Genomic DNA, 27626 nt, shown 5'->3' with positions numbered 1-27626 from the left:
TCTCACCTATCCAGAATTTCCCATTTATTCAAAAAAACACAGGCTGGTGTGTAAAAAGCACAATGAAAAATGGCTCTAATGAGTTGTGACTTTATTGGAGAAAAAAAAAAACACTCCCATGTGATATCTGATCTTCATTTTGATCAAAGGCAGCATGCTGGTGCGCGAATAAGTGATTAGTCACGGTTTGTGTTAATGACCTTCTGGTTACTGTAGACGTTGTTGATTTTATTGTCATATGGATCCTTTTGGTAGAATTTGATGCTCCTTGGTGTCAATTTTGACTAAGTTTCATTCTTTGCCCTATAAAGGGTTACGTTTACATGGCTATCTTTCTAGGCCCTCTAGCCATGGCTCATTTCAGACTATCTTTGTATCCTTATCCTGAACTGCAGAGGTATGCTGTTCATTGCGCATGTTCCATCTCCATTATAATGATCAAAGTCGCCAATGTTATATAGGGCAATGGGCTGCATGATCTGAACCACATGTTAATAATAAATGTCTAGCTTATAATGCTTGTGGGCACAATGGAAATATTTGGAAATGGAACTTAAAATGAGGTTTACGTAGATTTTTATTTTTAGAAGGCTGCAATTCATGATGAAAATGTCATTTACAGTAGTCTGCCCTTTTATTTTTCTATAATTTTTTTAAGCCAAAATACAGTAACATTTCCTCAGCATAGCACAACCTAATTGAGTGCCCCACGTGATGCTAAATAAATTCAACATATTTGTTACAAAACCTTGTACTTCAAAATACAGTAATCCCTCGCTACATTGCGGTTCGATTATCGCGGTCCATCGCTAACATTTTCGACCCAGTCTGGTCTCCTATACAGAGAGACGTTGAATCTTTCATTGCACATGTTTTTGAAATGGCTGACTCTTCTTCAATGTGCATTGGACGGAATAGCAAGCTGATAAAATGACAGACCCACCCCAGATGCAGTTCATATGCAGTACAGTGCGAATGTATTTTTGCTCCAACCTAGTCTAGCCAATTAATTATATAATTGATGTGACTCGGAAAAGCTCACATTATTATCGTTCTCCACAATGTTTTTGCAGTTTGTTCCACAAGTTTGATGACTTTCGTAGAATTGGATTAGAGACTCTTGCACCACATTCCAAAGGTCTTTTGGTGGACTTTATTCACCTGTACTTTCTTCCAAAAGGGAGGGGATACAATTACAGTCTCATTTAGATGTAAACCTAAGTTAATGTGGCACTGACAAGCTTACCACATATTTCCCAGAGGCAGGAGCTTCTTTGTTTGTTCTTGTTTTTGTTTTGGAATAATATCAGTGCTTTAACAAACTTATTGATCAAAATAAACCCATGAAGCATGTTTCTTGATGACAGAATAGTCTATTGTGGGTGGTCTTCATTCCTGTGGTAGCAACCTTTGGACCTCATGCCAGTGGTCAGAGTCAAAGGTCAATAACTCAAAGCAAATAGGTTTGGTATGAATGGTGAGAATACTATAGTATGCTTTGAGTGAGTCATGTTTCAAAGGTAATTGTTAGGCATGTCATTTCGTTTAAAAAATATTTTTATTTTCTGTCACATAAAAACGGCATACTTAAAGCTCTGTACACATTTCACAAATGACAAATTTCAGACATCAATAGTTGGTTTTAAAATAAAATGCAGCACAATTAAAATATATTTGGCTCTATTCTAACGTTTGAAACAAAACGGGTTCACCCATTTATGAAATAAATGTTATCCATCTTGACGTATCTTTGCTACTGATCAAGTAGCAAAAAAACGTTTTCTTGATATTTGCAAGTATAAATGAGTCATAATCCAGCCACACGTGTGGTACAGTTGGGGGAAAAAAGAGCATATATTTAAGATTTTAAAAAATGCAATATTTTACTGATAAATATATTAAACACAACTACAATTTACAACCACCCCCAAATACCATCAAAACATTCAACTGACTTGAATCTAATCAGGCCAAAAACAAATAAATTGACTTCCTTTTGCAACTGCGGGAAAACCATCATTTGGCTGATGGTGTAAGTTGAGATCTCATGGGATCTTGATCAAGGATGTACATCTGTAGAAATTATGGCTGGAAATCTACTGGCCGGACCTTCATCTCCACCTTTTTGAGGGAGTAATTGGGACCATGCCATCCATACCAAGTGATCCCATCTGTGCTCTTCATGTGTTCACCGTAGCGGTAAAAGACTCCATTCAAGTTTGAGTCGGTGCAGCAGTTGTACCAGTAACCACCTACAAAGAGATGACATTGAATTGAGACAATGAACATTCATGTTAAGTTGTTTGGCAGTCTCTATAAAACTGTCATTGTTCCGTTATTTGAATTACCTTTGCGTAATGAAGCGCAGTTATCGACACATTTGTCATTGTCTTTGTTGAGGGTGCTGAAGTTGGTATTGTTATGGTAGCGCAGGGAATCTCCAGCATTGCCTCTATAGTGGGCAAGGAAAAGCCTGTAGCTGTTGAGCTCATTGGCCACGGTGAAAAAGCCATACTCAGCATAACGAGTCTCTCCTTCCCAGTCCTGCGTTTGAAATGTTTAATTGAAGCATCATCGGGGTTTTTTTTGCACTCATACTGGTGGTTATAAAAATGTTTTATGCATGGTTTTATATTGTTTTGTTTTTTTTTTTCTTCGTAAAAGGGTCTATACCTGGCATTGCCAGCACCTACCTCCATTTCAATCCTTAGCACACTGGGCTGCCTTGTTAGACGGAATATGTGGTCATTGCCAAGCCAGAAGTCTCCGCGGATGGATCCAAATCCGCTTTTGTACTGCTTCCAGTCACGGTTAAAAGACGTCAGACCAACCTTACGCCTCTGGATAAGAGTCCAGCCGCCTCCGTTTGTCTCCATATCACAGAACACCTAAAAATGATTTTTAGTATGTCTTACCAGAGTGAAAATCCAAATATTCATCATGCTGGACCTGAATGATAAAGTTAGAGAACACCAAATACAGAAAACTTCAGTATTACTCACACTGAGCTCAGGGGTTCCCAGGAACTCGTCTTTTGGAAGTTTGTACTCTCCAGAGATCTTATAGTTCTTGCTGTAGAGTGATGAACAGTCATATATGGCATCTGAATAAAAGAACATTGTCAGTCAACCTTCCCAAACGATTAAAAGCGAAATATGCAACTGGTAGTTCATTCTCTTTCTCCCCTGCATCACTGTGTAGTAGTGTAAAAGAAGTAGGGATGGATTCCTCTGATATCTTCTAACAAGTCTTCTAATGATGTCTTAAATCTAGCCCAATCTAAGTCCCTTCCTGCTCTGTGCTCTTGTCAAATTTGGTCGAGTTGTCCTGTTCTCTTTCGTAGTGACCCTTGTCAGACTACATGGTCAAGTTACTGAAATAATAAATTATGTCATGCCTGGTTTACTTCGCTGTGGCAGGCAGCACTGATTAGTGTTGTTTTAACACTGAAATGGGCTTTGACAAGTCAGATTGACAGTTGTCAGATTTAACAGTTGCAATGAAAGGATTTTGTCTATATATCGAGAAGGCTAATGAATGATTTTCTCAGGTATGTTTGCAAAGCTACCGCCTGATGGTGGATGATCATTGGAGGTGGGTTGAAATAGTGGCAATGCAAAGAGATTCTAACATAAACATTTTAAAATACTTCTATTTAGACTCTACAATAAAAGCATGGATACTCACCTGATGTTGTCTGTGGAGCAGACTGCAGAGACTGAAGCTGCATGATTTCCACGCGGTTGTTAATTTCAGAGTACTTGCTCTCGGCCTCTGTGACTCTGGCTTCCTGCCGGCGATTTTGCTTGTCCAGGTCCAAGATTTGCCTCACGACGTTCATCAAGTCTGCCTCCTGCTTGCGACTCAGTTCTCCGAGGAGACTGGTCAGGTTGGCCACTTGAACCTTGAGAGAACGCACCTCATCGCAGCACTGAGCCTTGCTTGGCTTTGGTGGTTTCACTGCCTTCCTGGGATTCTGAGCCCAAGTTCCCGCCACCAGAAGAATGGTGACTGCCACAATGCTGAGATTGACTTTTGACATATTGAAAGAAATAGTTCTATAGTTTGACTCTGGTCGTTCCAAATTGTTTTTGGATCCCAGACGCAATCAGTCGAGTTGTGGTCGCTCAGTTGCTGTTCTTTGAATGGCAGCTCACTTGTGTTTCCTCAATGAAGACCTCCTCTCGAGGAGCATCTTAAATATTTGCATGTGGTTCCTCCCCCTTCTCCCATGCTCAACCCCCTGGATGTAAGGCCTCTCTCATCCCTGCCCCTCTACCTTTCCTTCAAATTTACTTTCACTCATTTGATAGAAGCTGTACTCACAATCTGCTCGGGTTTTTTTTTTTTTTTCTTCTTCTGGAATGTAATGTTTTTTTTAGTTTTCCTCTTTCCCTTTTTCATTTTTTTTTTTTTTTTTTTACTTTGTTCTAAATAATTACAGGGAAGGTTGGTGAAGTGCTAATAGCTGGTCATTTACTTACTGGTGAATTCTTTAAAGTCAGCGATGTGTGTCAAGCTCTGTATGGAAAAATTTGATGAATTCAAAGTATGTCCTCATTTGCCTGTATGTTTACAAGCGCACAGTTTTCCCTTAGAAACAGCACACTGAAACACAGCTACCCTCTAACTTGTCTCACGAGATGCGACATGCTCTCTAAATTACCTTACCTGCTGTCTCTTTACCAGATTTTAGCCCTTTGTTTAGTCACTCTGGATCACCTTTGAAGCCAATTGCATTTTCCCCAATCTGGTGGCTGACATAATGCTGTAATTACAAAATGCTCACTGGAGGCTTTTCTGTCACTACATATACCGAAAGATGTTTTGGTATAAAGCAGTGACCCCACTGGAGCTAAGCTGTCAGCAGAACACTCATGGGTTCAATTTCATGGGGTGAAACAAAGCAGCAGATTCTTATTCAACATTTTGAATTACATTACGGTTATTAACTTAACCCTTTTCTACCCCATCCTCACAATCCTTTAAGGAATCTATTATTCTGATACAATATCATCCAATAATGAGTATGGCTTCCTCACTTGCAAACAATTATGTTTGAACCAGTGGCTTGTTGAGGCCTCTAGAGTTTTTATGGTCTGCTTCTTCCGACATAGAAAGACCAGATTCGTTGAAGGCTTCAGTTGCTCGTAGGCATATGTTTATCGCTACGTGTCAAGCCTTAGTTGACTGGCAGGCAGTCTACCCCACCTCTTGTGCAAAATCACCTAGGATTGATTCCAGCTCTCTTTCTTGTATGGGTTAAGATGTATCAATATTGGAGGGATATCAAAGCTAAACATAACATTTGAGCAATATGGTTTTCATCAAAGCTTCAGTTGGAAATTGAGGTAGGCCTCTTTTCTCAAAATTGCCATAGATAGGAAAATTTGTAGTCATTTTAAAGGGTCGATCTAACATTGTAGTCTAATTATTTGGTCCGTCAACCTCAGTTTTACTGCTAAGATATCACACTTTCTATTGGTAGACAAAGCAGTGCCACCCACACATCTCGCAGTGGAAACTCGAATCACATGAGAATAATTAATCTGCTAATAGGACTGACTAAAGGTCTGCTCAATTCATTCAGAACACTGTCTGGTCATCTGGTCTGCAGAGTTTGTATTTGGCAAAAGTGTGTGTGTTGTGTGTGGGGGGGATGAGTTTGATTAAAATGGACCATCATATGCTAGTTTAAAGGACCCTCTGGAATAAATATGAGATGAATTACTGTCACCTTGCATTGGACCCGATTTAAAAAATAATAATGATAATAAAATTAAAAAAATAAAATTAAAAAAAGTAAAGAAATGAAAAAAATTGAAAAGAAAATGCAATAAATGATCTGCTACTTAGTTGAACCTTTTGACTTTCTCTTAAATTAACCATAGTATTTTCCATGTGCTGGGAGACTATACTGTATGAATACACTGGGGGTATTGTGCAGCTCTGAGTGGCTGACTTCATTCCTTGGCAGGCCTTCAGATGTCCTGGTGGCCTAAGCTAGCGATGACTGCCAGGTGCTATCTGTTATAGATCAAATCCAAGCCACTACAGCGGCTAACAATTTACCACCCTCCAAACCAGTAGCTCAGACAAACATCCTGCACAAATAGCGTACCCAGTGGTTCTATGTCGCACGGAAATGTAATGGCCGTTGGACATGAAACACAATCTTTAGGGTTGCCATTTTTTCTGTGTGTGAGGGTGAATTGTAAATCTTTTGCTATTTATTACGATATCAATAAGTTGTATTCAATTTGTCACGTTATACGTTGAGTATATCAAATATTTCCACAAAAATCCTCCTGAGAATATTGCTAATACGCAACCAAATCCAGACCACGCCCCCCCACAGCCACCGACCGACCCACACACACACTAACAACAGCAGCATTCCAATGAGGTCACTTCCAGTTTTTTAAGGGGTGGGGGCACCAGAGACACTTTGTTCTTCTGGCCCTTTAACCTGAAGGTGACGATCCCAGGAAACATGGTCTGCTCTAGTCTCCCAGTTGGTGATAGTGTTTCAATAGTTTCTCCAGCTGAAAAGCACAACATGCTTGAGGCAATATAACAGAAGAAAAACAAAAACTGTTGCTTTTCTGTTCACAGTGTTAGAAAGGACTAATGTTATCCCATTTAGTAGAATCTGTTCAGTGAAAGAACATGCTGAATAGCTTTATGGTGTCAGAGGTCAAACGTCAGTCTTGGCGCTTTACTTAGGAAGAGTCCAAAGAGTACATGTTTTGGAAGTTGCATGTTTGCTCAAGTTAGTGGGCATGTTGTATGGGAGTTACTAAAACGGCACTCTTGTACTAAGCCTAAATAGTGAGTGCTTAACAGCTTCTTTACTCTTAATTCCCACTGTTGGCAACAGATGGTGGCGATTTACCATTTTCAAACGAGGGTTTTGCCCTTTTGGTCTGAAGATTTTCACTGTGGAACAGCATTACACATATTAAGTTTGTCTTTATTTGAGTTGGTAACGGTTAGTGCTGTAAATATTTATGCTTTTCATGCCCTGTGATGTGCTGGCAACCAGTTCAGAGTGTAATCCGCCTACTGTTCGATGTCAGTTGGGCGAGGCTGTAACACACCTGCAATCCTTGTGTGGGTAAACCCATTTGGATAATGGATGGCTGGAAAAAACGGTCATAACTCTAGTATGGAGTCGGTGGGTATACTTTCACAGTCTGGGTTGGGAATGACGTAAGATCCCTCATCAGCATCAAAGTAGTTTATCCTTGATCCATATGTAAAAATGTCCATCCATCAGTTCTCCAAGGAACTATTCTCACTCTTCTCATGGGTGTGCTTTTGACTATTCCAGCTGTCTTTGGAATAACAAAGATCATCAGCCAATCACAGATGTAAAAAGATCTGAATTATTTAACTTTTTTTACGTGAATACCTGGACTGTACTTTTGATGGCCCTGTTTAATTTCTGGACCAGTCCCCAGTTGATTTTCTTTTTATATTTGGTTTTATTGCATTTAGGGTTAGATGAACATTTGGCTTCCCTCATATATCTACGACCAAGTGGATTTCTTTCAAATTAGATTAGGCCCAGTAGTGAGGTTTGGCATTCCTCTTTGTTAGCTTTGCATACGTTACAGGATTTACAATTAGATGAGCGCCTTGTTGTATTTTCTTCCATTTTCTTTTCCTTTTCTTCCAAGTTTACTCAAAAAGTTTTGATTGAAAAATAATCAAACTTGTACAATCAACTGATAATTCAGTATATCAAAGGTTTGTTTATAGTTACAGTCCTTGCATTAATCATGGAAAGCCAAGATAATTTGTGATGATTTATTTTATTTCACAGAAAGTGTACTGTACATCACTTTTTCCTCGATATTTGGGGGGCAAACGTAGAGCAAAGGCCTGTTTTAGTAATCAGAAGGGAATTAAATAGTCAGAGTCACTGAATCTGAAAAGTATATCTTTTTATTCAATGAAGAAAAACCAACTTTAGTCCCAATATTTTTCTATGCAGTCTGAAATTGTCCTTTTTTAACTTAATGGTCTCTCAGGTTTCTTAAATTTGTTTACATTCTGAAGTCAATTGCAGAGCCATTCCTCCTTACAACTGGTATCGGTTTTCATCTTCTCTTTTAGTGGAAGACTCGCTTGCCAATAATCCTGAAGGAATTCACCGTCCAAGTAATTTGATTTTGCATACATGGCACATTTTCGAAACTTGCTTTAACAGTTAATTACTCAGAAATTTTCTTGGCAGAGCTCAGCCCTTGGCCTTCACCTCCAACGGCCTCACCTTTTAAATCAGAACCAAGGTTCTAGGTTTTTCTGACACTAGTCTTGATGGTCTGTCCTTACTAAATCGTTAAGAAGGGGAACATGATGTTAGAGTCTTGTCATATGGATGTGTTTAGACTGCATGTGTCCTGGAAGCTGGCAGCCAGATGGTCTTAGCTGTGGGCCAGTTAAATCTCCAGGGTCCATCGAAGAGAAGATTCTTATCCACAGTTGTCTCCTCTAATGAAAACCCACATCTGGGCAATTTTAGCATACCTTAACTGCTTCTGTGTTGCACAGCATGGATGCCCAGTAGAAATATTAAATGTCCACAATGTCTTTTATTTTACACAAGGTGCATTTTTTTCTGAAAACACCATTGATAAAGGAGACAATTTTATTGCAAGTTCGGATTCGAGTCTCCATGTTGTTAGAGATGTTCCGACTCTAACTTACTGTGCAAGAACAACACAGGAGACAGTATGCCCTTTGAACACTTGCACGTGGAGAATTTGTTCGTCATTGTAGATACAACAATGTCCGAACAAATTCTGCAAGTGGAGAATTTGTTCGTTGCTGTTGACACAGCACTGTCCGAACAAAGTCTGCCGCTGCACCCATGCAAGAGAGTATTTATTGAGAAAAGAAGGGTGGGGGTGACAATTTACATGTGTGGTGGCCAAGGTGGGGGTGAAACACCTGGCCTCTGATCACATCATAGCGGGGGATGTTTTACGATGTTGAGTAGACAAAACAACTTTGATTGTGTCTTCTACAATTGGTCAATCAGTGCAAAATATCTTAGCACTTTGTTCTACTACTTTGTTAAGACAGGACAAGCTTAGGTCAATCACCACTGATTACATTCCAACATAATATGATCAACCTAATCTATTCAACCCTAACACATGTTAACCCCTGACTGTTCCTGTTGTTCCCTGCCCCTATCAGATATGATTGGATCTGAAAATGTTTGGCATTATTCAAATCTCCACGAACTCGTTTTTTTTAACATGGTAAATATGGCAAGGAGCCATAAGGTGAAGCAAATTCCCCAGCAAACTATATACAAAGAACCTGTCTTGCATGTTGAATGCTGGTGTTAAAGACTAAGGTGGCTGCAGTTATCATGGTTTTTATTGTCTGAACAAAAGAACCTGTTTATATTAGGACGAAGACATGATGAATCTCATCGAAATAAATTATCATGGTTATTGCTGAGCATACAAAGGTCTGCCAACCTCTTTTTCAGTTTGATCATGTGATATGCCGCATTTTTTTCATATTCTCATTATTTCGTTTATTATTTTCTTGATCGATTATGTAGCATCAATATATTTCGTGGTGGATATTTTTGTATGATTACCTTCCTAGGAGTTATCAAAATAAACTGTATCAAGAAAAAACCCCACTTCATTTTAGTTTTACAAATCCTGGTTCTTTTTCATTTTTATTTTGTTGAAAACAAAATAGGTGCTGATAACTCCATGAAGGTTTACAATTTGGTGTTGGTCTTTTTTTGTTTTGTTTTTATTCTGGACCCACAGCTAAGAATGTGCTTTCAGATTAGTATGCTGGTGAATGATATTTTCAGACTTCAGAGTCTAGTTATATTGCTCACTGTGGCTACATTTGGTTTCTATTCAAGTCATCTCCTGGTGTGCATATTAATTGTACCTGTCACACATTCACATCTGCACCAGCACCTTTAGATCATTTGCAGTGGTCACATGGAGAGCCATTTCATCACATTGGGACCTCAACTGTGTGAACTGTCAAAAGTAATTTCTGCCAAATATGCTCAAGTAGCCCTCATTCACTGTCCTCAGGAACTCCACTGCATACCAGCATTTATCACGCGCTACATTTTACAGACATATTGATTGTGGCCGCTCATGGCTTTTCCCATTAAGGAAGTACAGTGCAGTTGCCCTTCACAGGAGTGTTTCCAGATGTTCAGTTCAGGGTGCTCACACAGGACTTGCGGTGAAAGATAACGCACACGTACACACAAGTGTGGCAGATGTCAGTCACTCTGTTTATTTCAACAAAATCCACTTTACATACCATTGCCACGATAGAATTGCTCAAGATTCCGAATAACCTGTGGGTTCAGAGGATGAACAAAATACGTAGTCTAATTTACAGTGCAAAAGGTTCATGTTAAGAATAAATGCTGACTAGAACTGCAGCTATTAATTAATTGACAATTAATTGATGATCAAATTATTCAATAATTATTTTTTGCTAATCAATAAATCTTCATAGCTTTTTTATTTTGAGATTGTCTGCTCGCAAAACTATTATTTAATTATCATAAATGTTTTTATAATGATGGCCTTCTTGAACCGATTAGTTGCGTATTTGATTGTTTCAATAGGAAATATTAATTTGGTTTGCAAACATTTTGATTTAAGAGCAGATTCACTGAGCAAATTAATTGTGTAACCCAAGGTTCCACTCTAATACTGTACATCCTCGTCAAATGATGTAATGACATTACATCATAGCTTGTGCTTTCTATATTTGACCATTCTGTCAATGGTAAATATGCAATGCTTTGTACCAAGAACAATTGTTATCTGAAATATGACAACAAAGTTAGCATCTTTATGTACATTTTATTGATAACCTATACTTATCATCGAAGCTTTGGCTCCCATTTTATAAAAAGTGAAAAAGCATCCGATTCCAAAAATTACACATTTGTTTGGATATTTCTCTGAAAGCCCATGTGTGTCTATTTTTGTTTTTATTTCCCAGTATCAACAATAAATTGCAGCAGCCAGAAGCCGCATCTGGTGTGTTGGAGTATGCCATGAAACATTTTGGTGAGCTGGTAAGTATTTTTTTACAAGTTGACATTGCATTTTCAACACTTGGCAGTGGATTTAGGTAATTCTCATTGTCACCGTTACCTTATCAACGCCAGCATACATTCTCATAATGAAATGCAATGTTCATGAACTGTACAGTGGGTGGTCTCGTATCTGCTTACAGTTCTTTAGGGCTAGTCTTGGTCATTCTAGCTGCATATCTGCAGAACACCTTGTTCTGAAAATACAGCATGTGGGAAACCCATTTACTCTTCTAACTGGGGAGGAGTATTTTCCCAGTTATAAAGACTACAATTTTGAAAGTGCACACATTATCAACTTAATTAAAGAATGCTGATATACTTTCAGAAAATGTGCATTCCCTCATGTTGCACATTTTGTTTTTGTTTTATCACACTAAATAAAGCACCAAAGTGATTTCGGAATCATGTTGGTGACAACAGTTAGTGATGGCAATTTAAACTTAGTAGACTATGCTTTCATGTAAAAAGTCCAATGACAGCACAGTTTAACTGTGATCGAAAAACCAGATTTCGAAGGTACGTAGTTACTGTGTCAAAAGACAGTATGAATAGAAACACAAACCACAGGGTGCCACGAAAAAACAGGCTGAGGAACGATGTTTAAAGTCCCAGATGAGCGATTTTTGCAGGCTCTTGTACACATGCCTCGAAAAAAGAGACAGCAAGATAAGAATGCCTTGTAAGGTGTAGTACTACGATTGTACCTTGTCCTACATCTCATGTTTAAGCTTTGACACAAAAAGTAAGACTGAATTTGTAATGCAGCGGTCCAAACAATGCTATTATTACACTTTTACCACTTTTTGATTAGGAAATCCAAGCCACTTGGTATGAGAAGCTCCATGAGTGGGAAGATGCTCTGGTGGCATACGATAAGAAGATCGACATGAACAAAGAGGATCCAGAGCTCATCCTGGGCAGAATGCGCTGCTTAGAGGCACTGGGAGAATGGTATGTGATTATTTTTATCTTTAGTTTGACAGAAGTGCTATTCTCTCGCTACTCTAGCCTTTCAGCTGTGTGCTTAAATACTTATGGTGAATTCATCTGCCGCCATCTATTTTTTTTTTTTTTTTTATATATAATCCTGTGTAGGACTGTGCGTGAGTCAATGTGGTGTGAATACGCTACTCATGCCCGTGAGCTCTGCCTTAGCAACCTTTTCCAAATCTGTCTTGACAAAACTCCCTTTGACGGAGGTGAAAAGATTGAAAAAATGTTCCTTTTGAGTTGACTGAAGTACTGTAATTCAATCCGGAAAGAATGAACAGAGAGCCAACTCTGGTTAGAGGTGCAGATACTCTACTGAAAGTTCACCATATTGACAGCTGGCCCTCAAAAAGCATTCTTTGGGAAAAAGACAGTCATGTCAAAAAGATCCAAACGCTGTATGCGGAGGCTAGTTTTGAAATTCTGACACTTAACAGATGGCAATCGACTTATGTAACTGCTCTTGTGTGATTGTCGTCAGTGGTGTCATTTTGGGAAATGATATGATGTTTATTTAGCAAGAAAATGATTTTGCTGAGGTTGGGCTTTATGTGTGTGAGAACCTGTAGAGTCTGAAGATTATATAACATTTGACATAGGCATGAATGAGTCAATGAAGATTGGCTTTTTGAGAACACAGTTGCCTGTCAAGTTAAGGGATATTGTTCGGATCCTCATGGTGCGAATCCAAAACTGGCGTCAAAGAGCATAAGTAGATTTATAATAACGATAATACAGGAAGGCTTTAGTAGAAATCCCATCCTAACTTTCAAAAGTACACATTCATAAAGAGGAATTCCTTGTAAATGGTAAATGTTTGTCCTGTTCAAAATACAGCGTAACCTCTACTGTAGGTTGAGCACAGCCTACTTCATGATGTTGAATCAACTCTCTCATACAAAATAAATTCAATTCTTTTCAATAATGTTTTCAATGAGAAATGATTCAAGCGTAATTCAAAGATGATTTGTGTGATAGGTGCGGCTCACACATCCTACTATCTAACACAGAATTGTAAAACACCATTGTAGAATGCAAAAACAGGTGTGGTCATTTGAAAAAAATGTTTTGTGGAATGAATTGCATTAGATGCTGTTGGATTTGTTAGCTAACGTACTTGACGTCATCAGTGTGTTAATGGAATTTACATTTATCTGAGGTGTTTATTTTGAAAGAATATATGAATGACAAATTGAAATGTTAAATAAAAAAAAAAACTTTCTGTCGTCAAAAGGGCAATAAGCACTATGAAGGAAATCATAGTTCATATTTTGTAAATGGAATTTGGCATGGTGAAGCATCTGAGCTTCCTTGGCTCAAATACATCCAATTTGTCTGGATCTACACTAAAATGGGTTCCTCATTGGCTCATTTCCCACAGTCTAAGCTTTGTTGGAGGTTACTTGGCAGACCGCCACCATGACTGAGCAATCCCATTTAACAGTCATGATGTGTCTGAATTTTGTCATTGCGATGCTTGCACTCTTCACAGCAAAAGTGAGGTAAAAATGTTGCAGTGCAAAATTTCTGCATCTGGTGTATGTATGTATACAATGCAACTTTTCCCCCAAAGTTTTGTGCTAATGCAATTGAATGTATTGTTCTGTTTTGTTCCGAATTGTGAATCATGGATGTTTAAGGTCCACTGTCTTTTTTTTGTACATGAACACTTGAAGCCCATGCTGATTTTTATTGTTTTTTTTTTTAAGGGGTCAGTTGCACCAGCGGTGCTGTGAGGAGTGGACTCTTGTCAGTGAAGAAACCCAGGCCAAGATGGCTCGTATGGCTGCTGCGGCTGCTTGGGGACTAGGTAACTCGGACACTTTTCAATCACGGCTGCATTAGCTCTAGCTCTAGATTAGTTCCTGAGGTTTTTGTAAATTATATGCATGTAGAGCCGCGGCCATTGCGGCAAATGGGTGACTGAACGATGCAGAGGGTGGCAATGAAATCTAAACATTCGCCCTCTCGCATAACATGGAAGTGGCCAACCACAATATTGACACGCTGTAATACATAAATGTGGAGCAAAAACATTTGCCACAGTCAAAGAGCATCCCTTGAGATTTGTGGTCTGTGGCTTTGCCTGGAACCAGCCAAGCTACTGTATGAAGACTATCCTGACCGCATATCATTTGCAAATATTCAGTCATATTTAGTGATTTTTCTCTTATGTAAGTCATGGTAAACTAAAGACAAATCATCATCACATCCTTGAGCAATCATTTTTACGTGATTGTTTTTCCTTCAGGGCACTGGGACAGCATGGAGGAGTACACATGCATGATCCCGAGAGACACACACGATGGTGCCTTCTACAGGGCAGTGCTAGCTTTGCATCAGGACCTGTTCTCATTGGCCCAGCAGGTACTTATGTTATGTCATAATATTTTGAATACATCCAGCAGAGCGAACTTCCATCCCCCATTTACTGTACAGTGTATTATGGCTGTATTTATAGAAAACCTGAAGACATACCATGGGATCGCTCAATAGCCTCACAGTTTCTGGAATTTCCATTAGCCTTTTGAACAATCCATTCAAAGTTTACTTCATTGGACAGACTATTAAAGGAACAAAAATGTCTACGTATATTCCAGACTATCAAATTCCCTCATTGCCTTAGTGTGTTCACAAAAGTTGTTTTAATGAGGTGATACTTATATGGCATTGAATTGTTATGTAACTTACCTTAGAAGGATTAGATTATCATTTTCAGGTTCCCACGATTCAGTTTGTTCCTGTTTTCAGGGTATGCTGGAAGATAAGATACCATAAGAGTTCTATGTTCGTCCTGCAGTATAATAACATACAAAACAAGCTGAATGCATTTGATCTTATTTTCAAATCAGTAAGAGTACCTACATAGTATAGTAAATTAAAATAAGTATATTTATATGAGTATTACCTTATTAAACCCAAACGGCATTGATGCTGCCATTTGTTGTTACCTATCAAGTCATGTGGTAACCCCCGCCACCTTTCTTTTAAGAAAGTGCAACTTAACGGACTCCGTTGTTGTTCTTTTTAGTCACACAATACATCACAAACGTTATCAGATCTGGTTTATGGTGTTAGCTGGTCAACATTTGATCTAATGATATTAAGGCCTATTTGGAAACCAACTTAGGGCCAAATGTGGTTTTCAAAACACACATGCTTTTGTTTGAACACGGTCCAAAATGCTGCTCTGTATTTCCTTAATAACATGAAACTTGGTAATTGATATGCTTCTATGTACACATTTGTTGGATTTTGAACCTGCAGCTTTCAAGGCCCTAAATCCATGTCCTTAGAGCCAAGTGCTCAATGCAAATGAGATGCTCTCATTGGAATAGCTTGCCAACAGTTCTGATGAATGCAAGCTTCAACTTGGACACCTGTTCCTCCACTTTCCTAGGATTTGTCCACCACGTCCCCTTTTCACAACAGAGCCCCCAAAACCTGCCCTCTGTGCTCCCCAACTCACCCCCTCTAAGACCGAGATTAGATCCAGGTGTGGCCCATAGGATGTGGTGTTAGATGAATAAGGAGACCAGACTTTTTACTCTTACTGACACCAAGCCACTCAAAATGAATGAGCAATGAAAAGCAGATGGAGCATGGTGAAAGCTTAAATGTCAACATGAGCTCAGTCTAGTCTTCCGGATGTGGTTCTTAATCCTCACACTTAAATTTGTTTGATTTCATATGGGCTGGTTGTTTTGCCGCTATCGTAGACGTGCTTGCCGAGTCCCAGAGGGCTTCTGTGTCTGTGAGTAGTTTGAGGTGGCTTTATAAATTGTCCATTCCACTCATGATGCATAGCCACAACAATCCCAGTCTTCTGTAACAATCCAGATGATATAAGCGACCCTCTACTGGGTTTTTATTTAATTTATACCTTTTACTCTTTCTCAAGAGAGACTTCACATTGATGTTCGTCTCGACAGAGGGCAATTTGTCCCAAATCATTCAAATAGCAGCATACTGGAATGTAATGTCAGAGGAGCCATGCCAGTGTATATAAGCACAATATTTAAGGAAAAGAATGGAAGGGGTGTTGCATCAAGCCAGACACTGCATTTATCAGGAGCCGTCTGGGTTGCACAAGTTCAGTGAAGGCCCGATGGCAGTAATTCAAGTGTAAACAAAACTAATGAGGCTGTAAAGAAAAAGCCTCATTGTACCTTCTTCACCAATTCCCTTTCCTCTTGATGTGCATGTCTCCACAGGTGTTTTGGCACACCAGTTTTCCTTTCCATCCCTGTGAAAAATAATTGCTGGTGGTTGGCCTTTGAAACAGCTGTTTGCCCTGGCTTGTGAGAACGTCTTTACTCACCAAGCCATCATTTGTCCCTTTTTCTATTGGCAGCACCACAAAACATGAAATGGGAATGCCATGCTTTAGTCATGACCATCTTCCGAATACTACACATCTTGGAAGATCTGAATTAAAAAGAAATAGCCTTTCTTTTTAATTACCTTAAAAAAAAGTCCGAAGCTTTTACTCGGCAAAAAAAGCAGCAGAGTTAATTCTTTGATGCTCAGTGAATGAAGGTGTTGCACAAGAGTGACATCATACATAGCGGTGGTTGAAACGTAGATCTTTTGTCCATAGTTCTAATAAATAATTATATTCCTTTTTTTTCTAACCCCACACCTGAGGTTACGTGTCTCCCACACACTTGCTTTCAACAGTTCATTTTATCTAACACATTCCACTCAACAGTTCATCAAACTGGCCTAAGTCTTCGTCGCACTCTTTCGTCACGGTTGGCAGGGCTTGCTAACGATGATTCAGTAAGTAAGTATCCTTACCCTGCTTTCCCCTATTCAGGCTGCAGTCCAGTACCAGCTGCTTTTGATTCTCTTTTTTTTCTTCCAAATAGCTTGATACTGAATAAATCACCAGCGCCAAAAATTTTGAATGAATTCAAAAGCCTATTCATATAGATAGACCTCAGGCGTGCTTACTTTTCAGTGACCCTTCAGATTCTGTCTTACAGAACACATTTTCTTATTTAAAACTGTTTTTACCAACCAGCGGGGCATTGTTGTCAACATCCAATCTGTAATTATATTTGATTTGTTTGGCAGTGCATTGACAAAGCAAGAGACCTCCTTGATGCCGAGCTAACCGCCATGGCTGGAGAGAGCTACAGTCGAGCCTATGGGGTAAAGTCAAATACCTTCTATACATTTTTTTTTTTTTAAACAGGGTTTTACAGTTTGATCTGTCTGATTCGGGAAAAAAAAAAAAATTCCATCACCCACTAATGAGCAATACAATCATTTTTGAATAATTGCCCATAGTTGTAATCATGAAGCACATCTATGAGCAGAGCCTGCAGCATTTGCCTCATTTAGTGTGCAAGAAGGGGCTTGTAGCACAACTCGTAGATGCTTCACCGCTATATGCTTACAACTCCCTCAAAACGCTTACTGTCCAAGAAGATAATCGCCATGATGGAACAATCTCCCCACTCACCCAATGTGGCTATATGTCCAAACCTCCACCCCCTCGAGGGGACCCCTTTTGAAGACGTAGACAACATCTAGATGGCTGTGAAGATGGAGCTGTGGAGGATCCCTGAAGAATCCTTCAAGGAGGCATGCCAGAAAAGGCTGGGGAAGTGCTCTTTACTCCAGGGGGATTGCTTCAAAGGGGAAAACATGCCGTTTGGAATTGAAATTAGGGGCTCTTTGAGATACCCGATTTATGAGCTTTTCAAGATACAAGCTGTCATTTGCATGATTTTTGTCTATTTTTTCTTTGTGGACAATTTTTCAGAAAAGAAGTGTCTTTCCGTTTAACGCCACCCCCACCTAAAACATAAAGCAACCACTTAGCTTAACATTTACCAAAAGTTGACAAGTAAGTAAGTGGTAATGTCCTCGCGGCGGCCACACATGTTCACGTGTCTATTGTATTCTACAGTACATTGCTCTCCATGCATTTAAATGCTTAAACCATAACAAACGTGTTGACGTATTCCCCAGGCAATGGTGTCGTGCCAGATGTTGTCAGAGCTGGAGGAGGTGATCCAGTACAAGCTCGTGCCCGAGAGGAGGGACATCATTCGGGAAACATGGTGGGAGAGGCTTCAGGTAACCTCAGCCCTTCAACATGATGTATGGGCGAGCACACACACACACGCACACATGAACTCACGTGTAAAAGCTCAAATGCAGCTTAAAGCAGATGTTGAAAAGGCTACTGTTTCTCAAGGGCGGCATTTTATGCCAACATCATACAGTTGGTGTGCACAAGTATACATGAGTAGTTTTCCCAGCAAAGCTTTATAGTCTCTCAGGAATCATAGGAAAGCTCCTCTGTATTGGAATTTCACTTTTGTGTAAAAAGTTCACAATTTTTTCCTCTCTCATGAGGCCGTTGATATCGCAATAGTGATACTAAAACAAATCTAGAAAAATGAAATAATAAGCGGTTTAGAAAATGGATGGATGTAAGTATTCTAAGTTCATTTCTTAAAAAAAAACCTCCTTTGATTTTGTGTGAGAGAAATTATCTGTTGTGTTTTAACTAATACACTTGGCTTATAAATTGTGTTTTCCCACATGGATTTCTATATAATTGAAAGTAATATAGCTATCTATGATAACTGGGAAATGGTGTAACATGAGAAAAATGAACAAAATAGGAGGCAGTTGATAAGACAGACCAAATAAAAGTTTGAGGCCCAACTTAACTCTTCAAAGTCCGCTTTATTGTCAATTTCTTCACATGGTAAGGCACAGAAAGAGATCGAAATTACGTTTCCCACCGTCCCACGGTGACTAGACACAGTACACAACACTCACAATGAAATAGCACAAAGAGTAAAAACGAACAGACAAGAGCAACGAATAAGTAATAAGCAAATAACCCAAATAAATAAATAGACAAATAAGAGCAGCAAAATGGAGCAAGCGTGCTAATAGCAGACAGCCAGATCATAGCGCAAGCAGAAAAATATCTGTAGCTTACTTGTTCTTGCTGAAATATCTGTGTAATGGCAGTCAAAGAAAATGTATTCAGAGTGCTATAGTGCAGATATATGGTAGCCGCTACCTTGGCAAGCTTGGATAAACTCACTGTGTTTATGTTCTGTCAAAGTGCAACCAAGAGATGGAAGAGTTTCAGTCAGAATGCCGTAGTGTTTTCATCTCAGTATCGTATTGAAAAGATTTATGCTGCCTGTAAGAGCCCCTCTGCTGATTGTAACCAACATTTGCATGAAAATGTGATTATTAATACCCATAAACCTTTGCTGCGAGTCACCCATGGATGACACTGAAGAAATGGGCTGTAAAAAAAAAAAAAAGACACCTCTTAAAATTCAAGTTTTTTGTTTTCCTTTGTCTTGCAAAAAAAAAATTGTACAGAGACAAAAGTTGAAACATTTTAAATGTCTTCTAAAAAATACTGTATTAGAAAATGTATTTAATGGACCATCTTTTTCAGAGAAAGTTCTTTTGTTTTAACATGGTCTGTAAAGAAAAAAAACGGGCTCTCTGTGAAAGTTGATACAGTTGATGCCAAGAAAAAAATAAATGCCTGTTTTTGTTTCAGGATAAAAAAAAAAAAAAACTCAGAAGGTGGAAAAAAAATCCCTAAAGATAACTGTTGAATAATGTCATTGCCACATACTCTTTCAATTTACTTAAGCGTGAAAAACCGTTAATTTGGATTTTTAGGGGGAGGCAAAAGACATTATATTTCATGGCCGTATTGCTCAACCACATTTTGTAGTCTCTATTGATCGCAGGAAAGTGCCACTTAATGTGCCGATACAAATCACCCAATTTAACTTACTTTTATCTGTCAAGGTACTAAAATTTCATGGGGCTAAGAGTTGTGCTCGCTATTAATAATTTATAATCTAAGTATACGTAATCTGATTTTATATCTATTTATTTTCTGTTTTCGTTTTATATTTAAAAAACAGTATTTTGGTGTCGGTTTGTCACATTTGGAATAAATCATTTTATTTTGTGAATAGGAGTTTATATTTGACTGGTGACAAAGGCTTGCTCCGCACCAATAAACTTCAAAATGAAAAGCAGCATGTTTCGTCCCGGTCCATCCATTTTCTTCTCACGGTTTGGAATGGTACCTGGGAAATTTCTTTCTGACTTTTCAAAGCTTTCCGACATGACAGTTGAAGAGAAAGCATTTCCAGACCAACCGAATTCCTCCCACAGTAAAATGAAGGTTGTCTTGATCAGACTGATTCCGCCCCCCCATCATAAAAGATGAGATTTGCTTTGGGATCTTGCGAGGCCTGCGCTAGTAAACACACTGAGCCTATAATGCCAACGCCAGAGATGCAGAGACTGACAGCCTTTTTCTTTGGTAATATTTCGTCTGGCACTGACCTCACCCATCTGTTAGAGTCCGGCTCCTACTCCTCAGATACTTCTCTTTTATTTTATGTCGTATTTGCCTTAACCTGTAGGCGACTATCATGCATTAGTGTTTTTCCAGACATTTTATTCTCTCAAGTTGACTCAAAGCTGTAAAAATCGAGATCCCCTCAGAAACCTTTCAGCAACAAGTTTTTTGCAATTGAAATATTGTCATCGCTTTATTGCAAGACCTGAAATATTGAGTTACACCACTTTGCTCTTTCATGCAAAAACAAGAATTTATCATATTGCTTTCCTCGTGTAAATCATGTCAGAGCAGAGTATGCCAGCGATTAGTTCTTGAAAATTCATAAAAGATGACGCACAGTATACGTCTGTTTTTTGTTCTGGCACATGGAATTACTAGACTCACGTGTGGAGGTGTTGAGAATGGCAATAATGGCCGCCGTAGTTTTCACTATACAGCTCTCAAGTGTACCATATCAATGAAGTAGTTCCTCGCTTTAAAGTCTAACAAAAACATCCATGTTTTTTGTTTGTGTGTGTGTTTTCTCTCAGGGTTGTCAGCGAATCGTGGAGGACTGGCAAAGGATCCTGATGGTCAGGTCACTTGTGATCAGCCCCCATGAGGATATGAGGACGTGGCTGAAATACGCCAGCCTCTGTGGCAAAAGTGGGCGCTTGGTAAGTTACATTTCCCAGAAGCAGACACATACTAGTTCTGCATTAAGCCTATTTTATTTTATGTTTAGCAAACTTCAACCAGCGGTTTCCATCTTGTCGTGAACTCTCTCTATTATTTTTGTTGAAGTCTGCTCTTGAGTGTTGTCTTTGACACATACACCTGTACTGTACCTGGAGAGTTTTTCTTTGACTTCTCTTGAAGTTTTTTTTTTTTTTTTTCTTCTTTACCAGGGAAAGGATTCTTTGGTCATTTACCGCAGTCATTTTCTGTGGACACCGGTGCGTTCTGTCTAAGAATTTTCCAACAGTTGGTCTGGCCAATTGTAATATTTTTGCTAGTTATGATTTTTCACCATAATGCTTCACTAATAGTGAGAGGTCTTTGGATATGACAGCAAAGTTGGCAGCAACATATTCCAAATGCAAATAGCTCACTATTATCTGTTCCTTGTTAATGGCATAAGGAGGGAGGAAAACCCACCTGGTTATGGAGGAGCAGAACAGCCAGTTGTCCTATTACTTTTGCTATCTTAAAAAGTTTTTAAATAGTATGTGTGTGTTTATAGCCTAAAGATGATTGGCTGCTGTGACTATCTAAACTGGGGCACATGGAAGTACAGTACTCAGTCGTTGCCTGTTCTATAGATTCTGACATTCACCACTTGCTGTTGCAATGATGAAACTTATAAATAACTAAAATCACTACACCCAGGGTATGATCATGTTTGATGAAATGAAACTCGAGTGGTGTTATATATATTTCATTTCATCTGCTTTTCCAAATACAAATGTGAAGTCTGTACCTGAAAAGGATTTCCACGTTTTTCAAACTTTTTGAACCGTGATCAAGTGGCAAGGGACTCTTAATCTGTTTTTAAACACAGTATTTGTGGGTCTGCTCTTTTACAGTAGTTTTCCATCTTTCACCTCAGTGTTATTGTCATTTCGTTGTGTGACGACCAGCCACACAACACACACGCACACACACACACACATACACACACACACACACGCAAAACAGACATGCGTGAATGACCAACTGTGATGTAAGTGAAAGTGAAAGCAGTGGCAAGCATAATGGGAAATGCTGATACAGGGTCTTGGAAAGAAATAACCCTTCAACGACTGTTCTTTTTCTCCTTTTTGCATTTTTTTTTGATTCTCCAAAGCTTCCTAACAACTTATTAGTCCCCACTTCCCAAAAGATGTGTCATTGCAGTTATGCAATGAAAATCTGTAAGCTCTAAAGTTTTTCCAAACTGACAGTATCATAGGATTTTTGCCTTTTTGGTCTTCCTGACACTGCTCTTGTTCCTGTTGTGATGCATTTTGCCCATCTTCAAACCGCCCCTCCTCCCTCCAGGCATTGGCCCATAAGACCCTGGTGCTCCTTTTGGGTGTTGACCCCTCCAAGCAACTTGATCACCCACTGCCCACAGCCCACCCACATGTCACCTATGCTTATATGAAGTATATGTGGAAGAGTGCCCGCAAGGTAAGCGAGTCTCGCTCTCGTTTTGATGTCACCCTTTTTGATGTCATTACACTAATACAAAGGCGTTGGGAATTTTCAAACTATTAGTCTTGTCACCGCTTAATATTATTTTTGCACAGCCTGTCTGGGTCCGGCCGGTTTGACTCCGCATGTCAGTTTAAGGCCGCAGACATTTATATTTCCATCACAACTTCATCTCGCTTTAAAGACAGCCTGTAACGTTAGACGTGCATGAGTCAGTCGTTCAAGAGCAGCGGTTTATGATTTACGGCATTGAAGCTGGATAAAAACCAGTTTGTTTTCCAATAAATTCCTTGCAATTAAAGTCTTGCAGGGAAACTTCGATTCACTTGAGCATTCAGACTGTTTTTTTTCATGTAATTTTAAAATAAAACAAAACCAAGACTTATGAGTAATTGTTTTGAGTTTGGCAAATGAAAAGATATTTAAAATGAATGTAGTTTTGTGTATTCCAAGAGCGCAGATGTCAAACTCATTTTTGTTATAAGCCACAATGTAGTCACGCTTTCCTTCAGAAGGCCATTATGACTTTGAAACATACCGTAAATCTCCACATATTGCATATCTACAACAAATTGAAGGAAAACTAGTTTTGAAGTCAAGGACATTAGTTTATTTACTATTGTTCTATTGTTTGATTCAGAGTGACACTTAAAAGTCATAACCCTCATCCACCACCCACCAATTCTCTAAAATGTTCATATCTACCTCTTCAGATTGATGCCTTCCAGCACATGCAGCATTTTGTGCAAGGGATGCAGCAGCAAGCCCAGCATGCTATTGCGGCAGAAGACCAAAAGCACAAACAGGAGCTCCACAAACTCATGGCAAGGTTTGTCCCCCTTTAAAAAAAAAAAAGAAAAAAAATCCAAACATGTACACTTTACTACAAAACTCTATACAAATCTCTAATCTAGTCCGTCCTGCCATTTGACTAGCTTGTGATTTGGTTTATGTCTACTGTCTGTATGGAAAGTTGTTAATGATGCATACTTGAGATCACTGTTCAGCTCATTTGCGTCAGTTTGCTTTATTTTCATGACAGTGTCCGTCTGCATTATTAATGCGGCTTGGTGTGCCAACTGTCAGACATCCACATCCACGCAAAGTCCGACTCAACATAATTGAAGGAAAATGTTGCCTTGTGTTTTTTTCCCCCGTTTATAAAAGACACCTTCACATTCATTCCCAGAGTCATTTTCAAGGTGATTTACATCCTTTGAGTGACGAGATATTAAACATTGTTAGCACAAAATTAGTCCTCTTTTGCACACACCAGCAACCCCAACATCAAACCATGCCATCAAATGTCACAGATCCGCTGTCGATTTTTCACATTCGTGGCTCCCACTGAATGCTTGACTGACAGCTCTGGCAGAAAGGTGCAGCTCATTGTGGGAAACCATGCATTGCATGAAATCTTTTTCAAAATGTTGTAATTTCAAAAGCCTGACACCCTGATAGACTTCCTGTGTTGTCAGACGCTGATTACCGAGCTTGATACTGATTCAGAGTAATGGAAAATGGAAAGCAAAAACCTACTCTTTGATTGCAAAAGTTTCATTCTTAATCGTCCCACAAATCTAATGAGTGAGTCACTGCAATATTAGAATAAAACACTCTACCTTAACAAGTTACCACATGCACTGTGACGCTGAATTCCTACTTTGTAATATTCACAGAGAACTTGCTTTATTTATTTAACCGCTGTTGAAAAAAAATGGTAAAGTATGCAAACTTAAAATGGTTTACAGTAATCCATCTAAACAACAGCTCAATATAATTAGTTATATTCTTTGCATCTATACGTATCATTTAAAAGTAATTTACAATATTGTGTTAATGTTCGTACTATGCACAGTATCAATTACATGCTTTATTTTTTTATGATTAGACATAAAATCAATTGATATATGAAAATGTTTGTGGTGTGAAGAGAAAAAAAAAAGTATCCTTTTTGAACTCCGACAAAAGTTCTAATCTTGTTGGCTTCCTACACAAACCCACAGACATGGATCATTGCTTCTCAACACTCACACATCACAACAGAGATGCGTGACAAGTTGAAAAAAGACGTAGACTATTTTGGAAAACTCATTTCACCATCCCAAGAGGGACACTAGTTGTTTGAGGAATGCATGTTAGTGACGACAACCGTATCTTGTCAGACAAGAACTGGCTTCCTCCAGACAAGCTGACACACTTTCAAGATTATAGGTCTGAAGCGTGGTATGGGGTACACCTGGATGGCTCGGCCCGACGCTGGGGCCACACAATCACAGGGACGTCCCCTCCACAGACAAATTCTCTGTAACCTGGCATCTCCTGTCCAAATGACACATCGTTCTGAAATCCACACAGCCCCTGCTATTTTCCCATACACCAACCTGTTAGACATTTGCTACAGCTTAAGGCATTGACACGTGCTTGCATGGAAAAGCGCTCAGGAGAAATTACATAATCTCCATCAAAATAATTTAATTTAGGTATTGTGCAAATGGGCCTTTGACTGTTGGGCTCTTGATGGAAGGGATGACAACGGCATGTGTACCAAGTGCTCACTTTGGTTCAACACGCGCGAGTGTTTTATTCCGTTTTTGCCAGAAAACGATATTTTTTCTTGTGAGCGTCTTACCATCCAGAGCTTGATGGATGAAGTGCTATACAGCAGGGCCTAATGTAACTGAAGAAAAAGCAGTTTGGATAATTAAGGAGACCCTTTGGTTGTGGTCCCAGAACCTTTCAGCACATATGTGAAGTTTTTATTAGTGATAGATTTGAAAAATTTCCTTTTGCTTCTCCCAAAGTCAAAACAGAATTGACTCCTTTTTTGATCAACTTTGCTTCGTATTCTGAATGTCATTTGTGGTGTTTTGGAAGCTGCGACATCATGATCATGATTAAAGTCCTCAGTGGGACTGTTTTACTGCTCATGCGGTCGTGGAATACAGTGGATGTTGGAATTGAACATGTCCCTTGTTAAAATAGCAGCGGAGGGGTATGAATCACTCATTTTACAGCACTGAGAACACTTCAGCTATTGAACTGAGCAGAGCAGGGCTGACCTCTGACCTCCTGCAACATAGCTGGTCCACATAGCTTGATGTTTTTGCTTTCCTACAGAGGGATTTTAAAAAGTATCTAGTTCGAAATGAGCATGTTTTGTTTTGTTTATTTAATGCAATGATTTATGTGATTTTTCTTGTTTTGCACAGATGCTTCTTGAAGTTGGGAGAGTGGCAGCTTAGTCTGCAGGGCATCAATGAAAGCACCATCCCTAAAGTCCTGCAGTATTACAGCCATTCCACCGAGCACGACCGCAACTGGTACAAGGTCAGCCCCATTATCCACTCTTTACACTATAGGCTTTCTCTTTCAGCCTTTCTGGCCACAGGAAAAAAAGAAAAATCCAGCAGTGTGTTGGCAAAAGGTTGAAAATCTGTTTGTTTTTTTGTTTGCTTGTGTTTTTTCCCTTTTGACTCAAACATCTCCTAACAAAGATGTTTGGCTTCAGTCGGTGCATGGTCCATTTATATAGATCAATGTGTGGTTATATTTAAAGTGTATCAAATGATTTGCTGAAGTTGTGGTGCCGGGAATTAGAACTTTTTTTTTGGTTCCAAGCCAGCACGTCAGGCTGCAGGGATGGTTGCATTTTACTCACCTACACAGCTTCCTACCCAGATGTCCTTGCCAACACCCTTAAGCTTTTAACCTTTTAATAGGTGGTTGCATAACCCAGCAAAGCAAACATCACACTCACTCACACATTTGGATCGCTTTTTGTCCCACCCTAAACTGGAAAAATGACATCATGAGCCATCATCATGGTGGAAGTCATTTGCAGTTTTTGCCCCGTCTTTTCATTCAGCTTGTCCCATCTTTTGGCAGGCCTGGCACGCCTGGGCAGTAATGAATTTTGAGGCTGTGCTGCACTACAAACACCAGAGTCAAGCTCGAGATGAGAAGAAGAAGTTGCGGCACGCCAGTGGTGCCAGTGCCAACAGCGAGGCCAGCAACAGCGACAGTGAGGTTGACAGCAACGACCACAGTCCTGCTCCCTCGCCAGGACAAAAAAAGGTTAATGAGGTGAGAATGGTACAGAATCAACCAAACATAGATAGATGATTAATAGATGGATAGTTGGGTGGATTGACAGATGGATGAATGGATGGGTGGGTGGCTAGATAAACAGTCTCCCTTGCCACAACTGTCCAAATGTTCTTTAGACGAGTTGAAGCTGAATAAATCAACAGTGCCTCACAGATTGCAGACAAATACTGTCGATTACTCAATTGCTTCACGCAAGGAATGATTAAGCAACATCATGACGTGATTAATTAACAACAGATTTTTTTGATAAAGTTGATAGAAATGTTCCTTGAGATGGATGGACCTTTAAAGTGTCATTTTTTTTATCTCTCTCAAAGACATTGCTCCTGTATACGGTTCCTGCTGTTCAAGGGTTTTTCCGCTCCATTTCTTTGTCCAGAGGAAACAACCTGCAAGACACACTCAGGTGAGTCATGTTGCTCTAGTTAGTACTGACTGCCGTGTCAAAGCTTCTGTTCTGTTTTGTTATTTACTACTGTACTTTTTAGGGTTCTGACTTTGTGGTTTGACTATGGCCATTGGCCTGAAGTAAATGAGGCCTTGGTGGAAGGCATCAAGACTATCCAAATAGATACCTGGCTGCAGGTAAAACTTGCACGCATTCCGTACTAATGGCATCAGAGATTGTCCAGAGCGAGAGAGCCTTGATGGAGGTCTTTCATTTCCGTGCTCATCTTTGAGTTTGCTACTTAGGTGATCCCACAACTTATTGCTCGGATTGATACTCCTCGTCCTCTGGTGGGTCGCCTCATCCATCAGTTGCTGACAGACATTGGCCGATATCATCCACAAGTATGTTTGCAGTTCTACTCCGAAATCAATCTTTGAAGCAATAACAATTGATTAACGATG

The 27626-nt window shown here is 39.4% G+C and overlaps 2 protein-coding genes across 2 annotated transcripts in view; one reads left to right on the top strand and one right to left on the bottom strand.

The window, feature by feature from the left end:
• mtor (mechanistic target of rapamycin kinase) overlaps positions 1-27626 on the top strand; it is a 54934-nt gene that overhangs the window by 18724 nt on the left and 8584 nt on the right. The window contains exons 29-42 of the mRNA XM_085905628.1: positions 11023-11098; positions 11931-12070; positions 13819-13919; positions 14361-14476; positions 17189-17266; positions 18092-18199; positions 21020-21145; positions 22509-22640; positions 23378-23493; positions 25877-25994; positions 26553-26750; positions 27092-27180; positions 27263-27359; positions 27468-27566. Of these exons, the coding sequence (XP_085761754.1) occupies positions 11023-11098; positions 11931-12070; positions 13819-13919; positions 14361-14476; positions 17189-17266; positions 18092-18199; positions 21020-21145; positions 22509-22640; positions 23378-23493; positions 25877-25994; positions 26553-26750; positions 27092-27180; positions 27263-27359; positions 27468-27566 (1594 nt within the window). The remainder of the gene's footprint in view (positions 1-11022; positions 11099-11930; positions 12071-13818; positions 13920-14360; positions 14477-17188; positions 17267-18091; positions 18200-21019; positions 21146-22508; positions 22641-23377; positions 23494-25876; positions 25995-26552; positions 26751-27091; positions 27181-27262; positions 27360-27467; positions 27567-27626) is intronic.
• Positions 1574-4156, bottom strand: angptl7 (angiopoietin-like 7). Its single transcript, XM_085918389.1, has 5 exons — positions 3688-4156; positions 3003-3103; positions 2694-2888; positions 2349-2544; positions 1574-2252 (listed from the first exon to the last, which is right to left on the bottom strand). The coding sequence occupies exons 1-5, from the start codon at positions 4040-4042 to the stop codon at positions 2083-2085; spliced, it is 1017 nt and encodes a 338-aa protein (XP_085774515.1). The 5' UTR covers positions 4043-4156; the 3' UTR covers positions 1574-2082.

This window comes from Syngnathus leptorhynchus, chromosome 1 (genome assembly GCF_054491065.1).
Source record: "Syngnathus leptorhynchus isolate UIUO chromosome 1, UIUO_Slep, whole genome shotgun sequence".
Taxonomy (NCBI): domain Eukaryota; kingdom Metazoa; phylum Chordata; class Actinopteri; order Syngnathiformes; family Syngnathidae; genus Syngnathus; species Syngnathus leptorhynchus.
The sequence above is the reverse complement of the archived record's forward strand: the minus strand, read 5'-3'. Positions and strand labels throughout refer to the sequence as shown.

Bases quoted from the DNA above. Each gene is read 5' to 3' on its own strand.
- angptl7 (XM_085918389.1), bottom strand. From the start codon at position 4,042: ATGTCAAAAGTCAATCTCAGCATTGTGGCAGTCACCATTCTTCTGGTG. The intron at 2,889-3,002 runs GTGAGTAATACT...AATCATTTTTAG, and splicing joins TGGGAACCCCTGAGCTCAGT to GTGTTCTGTGATATGGAGAC. The intron at 2,545-2,693 runs GTAGGTGCTGGC...TTTCAAACGCAG, and splicing joins TGCTAAGGATTGAAATGGAG to GACTGGGAAGGAGAGACTCG.